Raw genomic sequence first — 13,030 nt, 5'->3', positions numbered from 1 at the left:
GGTCCTCTGATTACATTACCCATATTAAGGTGAAATTGGGTGGTGATGAACATATGTTAAAGGAATTTTTATCTCTAAAATTGGTTTGAATTTTCAGAGTATGCCATTAGTAATAGATTGTTTCCTTCAATAACTGCTACCATGTAGGGAAAAATGCCATTTTATCTCATTATTGTTGTTTTTAATGTTACAACTATAAATATTAAATACTTCATATTTATAACTGGTAGTTTATAATCTTTAAGGAAATGGATGATATAGAACAAACTCTTTGATAAAGTGAATGTGGCTTCAGCTGCTCTCTCTTCACTTTAAGCTTCTTTCATTTGTTTATTCATCCAGGTAGATTTATGGAGTACCTGCTGTATTTGGGTATTCTGCTAAGTGTTGGGGATACAGCAATGCACAGTGCACAACTCCAACTTCTGCATTACAGCAGGGGGTATGTGGACAATTGAAGCAGTCATTTTAAAATAGCATGGTGGGTGCCTTGGCGGGGGGAAAGTACAGCCAGGGAGCACCTACTTGAGCTGTGAGATATTTAGAAGGATTTTGTAGATAAAATGGGATCTGAGTGGAAGTCTGAAGGTTAATTAATGGTTGCAGTAGAGAAACATGGCAGAGACAGAATTAAAAATGTCCAGTACAAACTTCTGGACAAGGTGGAGGAACAAGGTTGGATTACCTTCCTTCCAGAAACAACTAAAATAACAAGGAGGGAAATACACACACACACACACACACACACACACACACACACACAATATATGGGTTTTCACAGTCCTGGGCATTAGGCAGCAAAGGAGAGGGATTGCTGAGAAATGAGTTGAGCTCTACACATGTGCCAGTTTATTATCTTGATTGAGTTTCTAGCTGCGGTGCAGGGAGGGAGACCTCAGGCAGAGCACAGTGTTCTCTCTGAGTTGAGAAAGAATTGGAGACTGAGGAGGAAAAGATAGCTATATTTCACAACAAAGAGTACAAGAAAGCAGAGAATTCTAGAGATCTGCAAAGAATCTTCATCTGAGTTCTGATCAGTTTAAGAGTATGAGGAAACTGCGTAAGACTGGGGAAAGAACCACCTAAAAAGATTAGAGGGAACAGTCGTCAGGGCTCACACAGATGTGGAAATAAGTTCCTACTATAGAATGAATTGTGTACCCCCCAAATCCAGATGTTGAAGTCTAAAGCCCCATGTGGCTATATTGGAGCTAGGGTCTTTAAGTAGGTGACTAAGGCTAAATGAGGTCATAATGTTGGAATCCTGATCTGAGAGAACTGTGGCACCCTTTTAATAAGAAAAAATGTCAGAGCTCACTCTCTCTGCCATCTAAGGCTACAGCGAGAAGGTGGCTGTCTATAAGATAGAAAGAGAGCTCTCACCATGAACCAGTCCCTGCTGGAACCTTGATCTTGGACTTTCTGGCCTACAGAACTGCAACAAAATAAATTTCTGTTGTTGAAGCCACCCACTCTGTGGTATTTTGTTTTGATAGGCCAAGCTGAGTATTATAGTTCCTCTCCTTCCAGAGTAGAAAGCTGCATAATTCAAGGAGCAACAGTTAGATTACTCAGAAGGAGCATTGGTTTGCTTCAGTAGTGGAGCAAAATGAGCCCCAGGTTAAAGCTTCCCCAGTTTTACCTAACAAAGCATAAAAACAGTACATGAACCTGAACAGAGCTCAAGAATATTTATTAAAAAAACAAAAATAATATAGCACCCAAACAAGGTAAAATTAATAATGTCTGAAATCCACTCAAAACTAACCAGATAAGCAAAGAGGCAGGAAAATGCCACAGCACTAGTAGACAGGGATTTTAAAAGAATAGTTTTAATGAACTTCCATATGTTCAAGAAGCTAGAGAAAACATTGAATGTATTAATTAGAGGCATTGAAGATGTTAAAGGATACAAGTCAATATAGAGGTGAAAACTATAATGTCTGAGATAAAATATATACTTTTGGGATTATATATTGACACATTAGATATTGAAGAAGAAAAGATTAGTAAGCTTAAATACATAGTAATAAAAACTATCCAACGTAAAACAAAGAGAGTAAGTAGACTGACAAAATGAATAGAGCATTGGTGAGCTGGGGACAACCTCAAGTGGACTAATATACGTGTAATTGGAGTCCCAGAAGAAGGGAGGGAGAGTTAGAAAAAAATAAATAAGGGCCAAAAGTTTTTCATATTTGATGGAAACTGTAAATGTGCAGATCCACAAAGCTTGGTGACCCCCTATATACAAGAAACATGAAGAAAAAGAAATTTTTTTTTTAAGATTTTATTTATTTATTTGACAGAGAGAGAGACAGCCAGCGAGAGAGGGAACACAAACAGGGGGAGTGGGAGAGGAAGAAGCAGGCTCCCAGCAGAGGAGCCTGATGTGGGGCTCGATCCCATAAAGCTGGGATCACACCCTGAGCCGAAGGCAGATGCCTAACAACTGCGCTACCCAGGCGCCCCCATGAAGAAAATTATACCACAAGATATAATCAAATTGCTCAAAATAAGTGACAAAGATTTTGAAATCATCCAGAGAAAAAGAACACATGGTAGTGCAGTGGAACAGAGGTGAGGATGACAGCAAAATTCTCATTGTCCAGAAGACAGTGAAACAAATCTTTAAAGAACTGAAGAAAAAAACTATTAATTCTCTATTTACTGAAAATGACTTTCAAAAACTTTTTTAGACCACAAAAGCTGAAAGAATGTATCACTGGCAGACTTTCATTATAAGAAATGTTACGGGAAATTCTTTGGGGAGAAGCAAAATGATGCCAGATAAAGATCTGGATCTACATAAATGAATGAAAAACACTAGAAATCTAAATACGTGGATAATTTTTAAAAACTTTTTGTTTATTTTTTTAAATTAAAAAAAGATAATTGGCTATTTAAGGCAAAAGGATGACAGTGTATGGGGGTTTATAACATATATAGAACTTAATGTATGAAAACACTATAGCACAAAGGCCAAGAGAAGAGAAATAGAAGTGCACTGTTTTGATGTTCGTATATCATACACGAAGTGGAATAATAGCATTTGAAGGTAGACTGTGATGAGTGAAAAATATAGCATATAAGCTCCATAGCAACCACTAAAAAAACCCTGCAGAGGAATAGTTAATAACCAACAAAAGTGTAAAAATGAAATTATAAAAAGTACTCTCAGTCTTGGGGCCCATGGATGACTCAGTCAGTTAAGCATCTGACTCTTGATTTCGACTCAGGTCAGGATCTCAGTGTTGTGAGACTGGGCCTGGTGTTGGGCTCTGCAGTCAGTGCAGAGTCTGCTTGAGATTGTCTGTTTCCCTCTCCTCTCCCTCTGCCCCTCCCTTGGCTTGTGTGTTCTCTCTCTCTCTGTCAATAAGTAAATAAGTAAACAAATAAATAAAATCTTAAAAAAAAAAAGTCCAAAAGAAGGCAGAAAAGGAGGAAAAGTGGCACAAAGAACAGATGGGACAAATGGAAAACAGATACCAAGATGGTAGATTTAAATTTAGCCCTATCAGTAATCACATCAAATATGAATGGTCTAAATATTCCTATTACAGGGCAAAGATTATCAATGGAATAAAACTCAAGATCCAATTATCTGTTGCTCACAAGACACTCACATTAAATATAAAGCCACAAATAGATTAAACGTATGGAGAAGAAAAAAAAAGTTTGGAGATAGATAAACCGTGTTAACACTAATCATAAGAAACTGGAGTGGCTATATTAATGTTAGCCAAAATGATCTCATAGTAAAGAATATTATATAGAGGATCATTTCATAGTAATATATTGGTCAGTTCATCAAGAAGACGTAAAATCCTAAATGTTTATGTGCCTATGATAGAGCATCAAAATATGTGAAGTAAAAACTGATAGAACTGCCTGCAGAAATAAACAAAGCCACAGCTACAGGCAGAGACTTCAACACTTCTCTTTCAATAATTGATAGAATGAGTATAGAGCAAATCATTAAGGTAGAGAAAACTTGAACAAGTCTTGAGTTAATACTGATTATCAGCTTGAACTAATTGACATTTATAAAGTACTCTACCCAAGAAGAGCAGAAAGCATGTACATTCTTTCAAGAGTACATGGGTGATGGGGATTAAAGAGTACACTTCTCACGATGAGCACTGAGTAATATATAGAACTGTCGAATCACTCTATTGTACACCTGAAACTAATATAAAACTTTATGTTAACCATACTGGAATTAAAATTTAAAAATTAGCTTTAAAAAAGAGTACATGGAACATTTACCAAGATAGACCATATTCTGGACCATAAAGCTAATCTCAATAAATTGAACATATTATCAGACAATCCCATAAAAAGTGGGAAAGGATTTGAACACAAATGTCACCAAAGAAGGAATACAGATAATAAGCAGACAAGTACAAAGAATCAGCAGATGGAGAGATGTTCAACCTCATTAGGTCTTAGTGAAGTGCAATAAATCATAATGAGATACCCTTATATACCTATTAGAACATGAACAACTGGAACTTTTATAAACTGTTGATAAGAATGTAACATAGCACAACCTCTTGAAAAGCAGTTTGACAGTCTCTTAAAAAATTACACCTATGCCTTCTTTATGACCCAATTCTATTCTGAAATATTTACTGAGGAGAAATGAAAGCATATGTCCGGACAAAGACTTGTACGTCATGACAGCTTTATTTGTAAGAGACTCAAATTGGAAGCAACCCAAATGCACATGAACAGGCAAATAGACAAACAAAAATGGTATTGTATTTATACAGTGGGATACTACTCAGTAATACAAAGGAATGAATTATTTATACATATGACAACATGGTTGGGTCTCGGAATAGTTATGCTGAGGGAAAGAAGCTACCCCCCCAACCAAAAAACAGTGCATATTGTCTGATTCGATTTATATGTAATTCCAGAAAATGCAGGCTAATCTAAAGTGACAGAAAGCAGATCAGTGGTTGCCTAGGGATGGAGTGAATTTGGGTAAAGGTATGGGACAGAGGGATTACGGAGGGGCACCAGGAGGCTTGGGTGGTGATGGGTATGTTCATTCTCTGGTTCATGAGCATGGTTTGTGGGTACCAACATTTGCCAAAACTTAACAATTTGTATACTTTAATGTGTGCGTTCATTGTGCGTCAATTATAATGAAATAAGGCTGTTAAAATTTTTGCTCCAAAATGTTCTTAATAGTGATATTAGTTCTGGACTACTAATACAGAGTGAGAAGTAAGAGGGGTGAGACATGAGGGAGGAGAGAAAAAGCAGGAAGCCGATAGGGATGGAGCCTAGTCCTCATCCTGAGGGTAATGGCCAGACACTGAAGAGTTTTGAGCAGTCTAAAGACATAATTCAGTGTGCCTTTTTGACAGATTGCACTCATTTTAGACTGGAGAATGGTTTGTCAGAGTGCAAGACCAGAAGCAGGGAGACATTTAGGAAGTTGTCCTAATAATCTTGGTGAGTGTTGTTGGTTGCCCCAACTAGCATGACGCAGTGCATGGATTCAAGAGGAAGACTCTCCATGGCTTCAGTGTATTTGACTGCTGATGGCACTGCGCCAGTCTAGAGGGAGAGTTCGATAATACAGGAAAGGGGATCCAGAGTACCAAAGGAGGAATTATCTTTAGAAATGAGGGGATGTATTTCTTCCAAGGAGAGGGGAGGAGTTGAGTGCATATACAATCATGTTTGTAGTGGGTGACAGGAAGTTGAGGGGCCTCCCATCTCATCGTGGCTTCTATTTTTCACAGTGGAGAAAGCAGAGTTATTTACTGAGAATGAGGGAAGTGTGGCAGGGCAAGAGATTTGAGGGAGAGCAGAGATTGTGCATACTTACTGTAGAGAGTGTGAGAAAACCATTTAGAGACACAAGAGTCATTACTTAGTGGCATCGAAGACCCTGTTGAGATTGACTGTTGCAAAATTATAGTGGCACAAATTAAAGTTCTGTAGTTCTGTTGATCAGCATGTAGATACCCAGGTGGAGACAAGGAGAAAAGGGGCAGTTGGGTTGATCCAGGAGTGGGCTTTCTCAGGCAAATGTGGTGAAAGGACAAGGGGCAAGAGATGTGCAGATTAGAGGGTGCAGTTGAAATGCTAGACTGCACTGAAGGGCAAGGACAGGGAGTTGGTGTCAGTTCAACGTGCTGCAGCTTTGTAGATTCTTCCTCTCGAATCTTCCACATTACGTCAGGAGCCACCATCATCTCTCACCACCATTGCAAGCACTACCTGATTGTCCCTCTGCCTCCAGTCTTGAATGTAGGATGTCAGGGTGGTGGCTGACAGGTAAAAGGCCATTTACTGGTGTTGAGCAGGCTGGGGAGCGGAGAGGCTGACACAGTAGATGCATCCTCTGGAGGACAGGGGGACTCAGCACCAACGGGGAAGCCTACAGGAGCCGCTTGACCTAGCCTTGAGTTTTGCGGGAAGAGTTCTCATGTCACTTCCCGAAATGACCTTGTTCACCACTGGCATCTCTGTGTTATTTCTCTCTGCTCCTAATGCTTTTTGAATTGTTCTGTGAAGAAATCTGTGGCCATCTTAATTTCCCCTTTCCTGGTAAGGGATGTACGTACCCTACCTGCTAGGAAGCGTAAATAATTCTGGGCGCTCAGCCAGTGTTTCTGAATCATTTTCCCCCATGAATAGCCAGTGTCCATTTGATCTTCAGGTTCAGCTCTTTCATTCACTTCAGGGAAACTTGCTTTTATATCTGACATAATTTTCTTACTCTATTCTATTTATTGGAGTTGAAGATACCAATTATCTTCGTATCTGCTCATCTTTGTTTTCTGTACCTATCTTTTTATTCTCTAATGGCTTTAGCTGCTTTGTTCTGGTTTCTCTGTCTTCTTTATGATTATCATGGGCCCTTTCTCTGTGGCAATGATTTGGTTTGGAGCCATATCTATTCTTTTCCCTGCTAGTTGATTTCTTAGAGTCACATTCACATTGTTTCGGTCCTCAAATCATTTCCACCAATAATTAGGTCCCAAATTATTTCAGTTCTGGGGTCTCCCATTTCCATTCATTCTATTGTTTTATCATCTCTTCTTAGCAACTTATAAAAAGGAATTGCTATTCTTACTACTTTCCCATTATGCAGCCACAGTCCTTTTTTGTTCCTTGGCTGCTAGTTTTCTCAGTTTATGGTATGAATCTGTTCCTTTCTTTGCTTGTTTGATTTCTGCTGGTGAATTTTAGCAATAATTTTTGAGTGATTTGTATTATTATTTTTATTATTTGTTCATTGTTCATAGGTTTTGGAGATGAACAATTCCGTGATAATGCCTTAATCCACCATCTTAATCAAGAACTCAAATCCATAGCAAGATTTTTATAAACACTCTTAACTGAGTTGTTTTCTCATCATGGGCCTTTGATGTTACCCTTATATGTTTTGATGATGATAGCAGTTTAATCTAGTGGAAAACCAGAATCATTGGCTGTATCTGTGCATATCTAATATAATTTTATCATGTTTATAAATTGGTCATAAATTATTTTTTGTCGTCAGGAGGAACCTGATCACCTTTTATTCCCTTCTTCTGACTACAGTAAAAACTACAATAATGTAGATTTCAGAATGTCCTCAGTTACCACATGAACCTTTATTTACCATCTAATGACATTTTTTAATCTTTTTTTTGGCCACTGTAAGGGTTAGTTATGCATTGGTGAGAAGGCCACTTGATAGGTCGTATTTCTGCTTTCCTGAATGAAGTTAATCTCCCTGGAGCAGTCTTCTAAGTACCAAGTATGGTTGTCTGAACCAGGACATTTCACAAGCAGACCCATCCCAGACTCCACCAACCATTTAACATGCCTTTCTTGCTCTATTGGCCTGTTTTATACTGAGTAGAAGGAAGGGATGCATTAAAATGGTATTTTTATTTGACATTGCTGGTTGAAACCTTAAATTTCTATTTTGTTGCCCAAAGTTTTATATAGATGTGACCCACTTAAAGTAAACACCTGTCATTATGTCTATGATTTTTTTTTTTTAAATCCTTTTCATTGGGGCATGCACTCTCTGGAAAAATCACTTCCTTTTTTCTGATTACAATGGAGTTGAAATCCCTCGTACCACAATAACAAAACAGGTAGACAGCTAGTTTTCAGTGTTTTTCTGTTAGTTTATCACTTACTAGACCTCCTGAAATCCTGATATGTAAACTTTGATCTTTTTTTGTTTTGTTTTATTTTGCATATGAATATGTTTAAAAAATTCAGACTGCTAAAAAATACAGGGGCCACTGTGAACAATCTTTATCTGGTGTCAGATTTCCCTTTAATTATTTGAAAAGGAATTGAAACTCCTCTTCCTTCTATTCTTCCCTTCTTCCATAATCCCTTTTGGCTGTTTGACCTCATTTGGGGAACTCTACAAGGTTCTCCTCTCCCCCCCTCTCCCGAGGGGATGGAAGCAGAGAGGGTCAGAAGGTGAAGTAATTTGAGCACAGTTTCATACATAATAATCCCTTCAAACTGTATGAGTTATAGGGTTCATTCTATCCTTCTTGGCATCAGGAAATAGGCCCAGGGAAGTTGAGTAGCTTGACTAGTCTGTTTCACTCCAAAGCCTCTATTTTTCTTCACAAAGTAGAGATTTATTCAAGGGGGGAAATCTGGTTTGGGAACCATGGGCAGTGCAGTGCAATGGTTAAAAGCTCGTCTTTTGAGTCAGAAAGACTTATTAGGAGGAAATTAGTTAACTTCCTTGTGAGTTGATTTCATCGATAAAATAGAGGTAGTGAGCCCTTTGTTGCTGTTACTGGGGCCAGGGTTAGTGCTCATAGCACTTACCACAAAATACTAATCATTACAGCTTAAAAAATACCTAATTTGAGAGCAGGTCCCAAAGCAAGGCTGACTTAGTAACTTCACTGGGGGCTCTAGATCCTGGACAACCAGTTGGTTCAAACTGACTACAGTTGGATGGACTCTGTCCAGAGTTACCACTCTGTTAAGAAATCTGATTCCCAAATAGCAATTCACAGTTGTTGAAAGAAGTGTTGAAGTAGGAGTCCCACGAATGTTAGGGTCAGGATGTGTTGATTTCATGAGGAACACAACATAGGTACATGTTTCTTTAAACCTGATGCCATATTGATATTGTTTGAGCCAAAGAACACATGGTTACCTGAGATGAGCCCAAGTTAAAAAAGCCGATTGAAGGATATGGGGCACTGGATGGAAAATAAGGTCAGGAGTATGGCTGGGCCTCCTTGGAACCAGAAAACTTTCAGAAACTGAAGGTGTTAACTTCATCTTTAAGTGTCTCTCTAACTTCTGGTTCTCGTTGTGTTCTTTCTCTTTCCACGATGTTCTACAACACAGTACAGCACTCACATACTTTAGTTTTATGAGTATATTTGAATTGCTGCTGGAAACCTGCTGGCTCTGGTGACCATCTTGGCCCATGATGGTAGAGTCATTTGTACGAAGTGTGGCCACGAAGGCCTACCTTTTTAGCAGAAGAAACAGATTTATAGAGAATGAGCCTGTAGGGAAGAAGAGATGCCAGAAGTCTTTCTGTTACTCATGTTTTTATAAAAGAAAGAAAGGTCTAGAAATTAGTGTGTGTTTTTTTAAAGCATGGTAGCCCAGTTTCCCAAGCCGAAACTTCTGGCATTATTGATGGCAGCATGCCTCAATGGCATGCCAACACTTTTACGAGAAAATAATTCTCTTGACAGTTAATCCTGCAAATCCAAATTTTTAAGTTTCCTGTTGTCACTTTCTAATAAGCATGGAATGTTAATCTTCATCTTCTTTTGGTTTTCTTCCAGAGATATGAAGACTATGGAATGACTCCCCCATCAGGCCCATTGCCGAGGTAAAGTTTTCAGGAGAAAATGCATTAGGACTTCCTCACATAGGCTGTTTTTAAAAATTTTGTTAACTCACTTCTTTGAGCTAATATTTAGAGCAGATGAAAACTTCTTAGTTGTGTGTTGTCTTGGGCTAATCTGAAGAGGAGAAAAAAGGTAGAATTTAAGGTCTTCTAGTAATGACAGACTAGATAATTTGCTGAGGGCAACTGGAAAAGCTAGACAAGATGCTAAAATAAAACAAAACCAAACTCAGATAGCTAACATGACAGTGAAGTGGTGTGGGGCCAAGATCCAGGAAATCCAGAGAGATGAGCCCTGCCTTTCGAACTTTCTCCCAGGGACCTGCTAATTCCAGAGGAGGCGACTGAGAAGCTGAGTAAAACTTTGGACAGACTCTTGGGGCTTGGAGTCTTGAAAATTTGACACAGTGAAAGTTGTGGGATCTATCTCAAGGCACACTTAGGGGGGACGCCGACGCCTTACATGAATCAAAATACATTTGAAAAGAAAAATGGCTGAAAACCAATACTCTAAGCATTCATCTCAGTGTTAAAAAAAAAAAACACAAACCAACATCTAATTAAATCTAAAGGAAATAGAAGGAAGGAAATAATAAAAATAAGAATAGAAATTAATGATATAGGGGCGCCGGGGTAGCTCAGTTGGCTGAGCGTCTGCCTTCAGCGCAAGTCATGATCCCGGAGTCCTGGGATCGAGCCCTGTGTTGGGCTCTCTGCTCAGCAGGGGAGTCTGCTTCTCCCTTTCCCTCTGCCCCTGCTCATGCTCTCTCTTATTCACTCTCCCTCAAATAAATAAATAAAATCTTAAAAAAAAAATAAAAGAAAAAGAAATTAATGAAATAGAAAAAAAAGTACCGTAATAGAGAAGATTGACAAAGCTAGGAGTTAGTTCTTTGAAAAAGAAGCTAATAAAATTGATAAATCCCTGGAGAGCTTGATCAAGTAAGCTGTGCATCATTATCAATAAGAGGAATGAAGAAGAACATATTAATCCAGATCTTTTAGAAATAAAAAAGATTTTGACAGATTTTTAAAAGACTGATTTTTAAAAGATTTCACAGATATTAAGAAGATTTTATGAATACATTTTTGTTCAATTTAAAATGAAAAGTGGCTCAGTTGGTTAAGCGTCTGCCTTTGGCTCAGGTCATGATCCCAGAGTCCTGGGATCAAGTCCCACATGGGGCTCACCCTGCTCGGCGGGGACGTTGGCTTCTCCCTCTACTCCTCCCCCCTCCTTCTGCTTACTCTCTCTCATGCTCTATCTCACATTCTATCTCTCTAAAATAAATATAAAATCTTTAAAAAATTTTTTTAAATGGAAAATTTCTGGGGCACCTGGCTGCTTCAGTCAGTGAGCATGTGACCCTTGATCTCAGGGTTGTGAATTTGAGCTCCATTTGGGGGTAGAGTTTATTAAGAAAGAATAGAAAGAATTTTTTTTTTTTTTCGAAATAAGATAGATGGAAGAATTCCTAGAAAGAGAAAACCTGAATTGTCATGTAACTATTAAAGAAATTGACATCATTCCTAAAATTCTTCCCACAAAGAAAACTTTGGGCTTCAATGGTAAATTCTACTGAAAACACCAAAGGAAGAAAACATGCCAGTGTTCTACAAATTAATCTAAAGAATATAAAAACAGAATGCTCTGCACCTCATTCTTTGAGACTGCATAACCTTTTTTTTTTCTTTTTTACTTGACAAAGAGATCATAAGCAGGGAGATTGGCAGGCAGAGGCAGAGGGAGAAGCAGGCTCCCCACTGAGCAGGGCGACTTATGCAAGGCTTGATCCCACTGGGATCATGACCTGGGCCAAAGGCAGATGCTTAACCGACTGAGACACCCAGGTGCCCCAAGACTGCATAACCTTGATATCAAGGATGAGACAAGGACAAGGAAATTGCAGGAAAGAAAACATTAAGGGTTCATGAGTTTTACTCATAAACGTAGATGCAGAAACTTGAAACTAAATATTAGCAAGCATATGCAGCATTGTATACGAGAGGATATCATATCACAGCCAAACTGGATTTATTCCAACACTGCAAGGGTAATTTAACATTTTGAAAAATCAACCAGTATAATTCACTACTTTGCGGAGAATAAAGGAGAGAAATCTCATTTCACTAAATACAGCATTTGATAAAATTCAACATCCGTTTGTGGTAAAAATCTTAGCAAACAAAGAATAGAAGTGAACTTGTCTAATCTGATAAGATTTATTTCAGCAAATATGATTTAAGGTTGAAATGTTAAAAGCTCTCCTTTTGAGAATAGGAGCAAGACAAAGATAGCTGCTTCCATTACTTCTATTCAGCATTGCCCTGGGGGTCTAGATGGTGTAATGAAGCAAAAAAAAAAAAAAAAAAAGAAGAAGGAGAAGGAGAAGAAGAAAGATTAAGAAATTCAAGGAAGGAAATAATACTGTTATTATTCTCAAATGATATATATATTTTTTAAGTAGGAAATCCTCAATGTCAACATATAAATTGTTAGAATTAAGAGAATTTAGCAAGATAGATAAATTACAAAATAGCTGGATGTAAGATAAGCATACAAAAATCTGTTTTATTTCTGTTTATGAGCAACAGACAAAAACTTTCGAAGATGCTGCAAAAGTAGCATTAAAAAACATAAAATATCTCAGAATTAATCTCACCAAAGATAGTCAGGCCCTCTAAAGAAAGTGCTCATGGATTGGGCAGCTCAGTATATTTAAAGTATCAGTCTCCAGTAAGTAATCTACAGATTCATTGTGATCCCATTCAGAATCCTAGTAGTTTGTTGTCTTTAAAAAAATATGTGGAAACTGACAAGCTGATTTTAAAAACTTATGTGGAAATGCAAAAGGCTAACAATGTTCAAACACCTTGAGAAAAAGAATAGTGTGTGAGGACTATTCTCAAGGTTGTAAATTACTGTAGGGTAATGAAGACAGTGTGGTATCACTGTAAAGCTAGACAAACAGACCAGAGGAACAGAATAGAGTCCATAAGCAGATGCACACGAGTGGACAAATGATTTATTACAAAGAAGAAATTGCAGAAAACCAGAGTTAATCTCAGAAATCGTACTCAACTATCCTTTCAATGACTGCAAGTCACGTAGAAGTAGGAATGTTATCTGCTTCCTCGTTTTTTTTTCTGTTCTTTCTT

At 38.0% G+C, this 13,030-nt stretch overlaps 1 protein-coding gene across 1 annotated transcript in view; it reads left to right on the top strand.

Annotated features, from left to right (window-relative positions):
- KIAA1549 (KIAA1549 ortholog) overlaps positions 1-13,030 on the top strand; it is a 134,556-nt gene that overhangs the window by 99,644 nt on the left and 21,882 nt on the right. Inside the window, exon 17 of the mRNA XM_048213139.1 lies at positions 9,807-9,853. Within this exon, the coding sequence (XP_048069096.1) occupies positions 9,807-9,853 (47 nt within the window). The remainder of the gene's footprint in view (positions 1-9,806; positions 9,854-13,030) is intronic.

This window comes from Ursus arctos, unplaced genomic scaffold (genome assembly GCF_023065955.2).
Source record: "Ursus arctos isolate Adak ecotype North America unplaced genomic scaffold, UrsArc2.0 scaffold_3, whole genome shotgun sequence".
NCBI lineage: Eukaryota > Metazoa > Chordata > Mammalia > Carnivora > Ursidae > Ursus > Ursus arctos.
The sequence above is the reverse complement of the archived record's forward strand: the minus strand, read 5'-3'. Positions and strand labels throughout refer to the sequence as shown.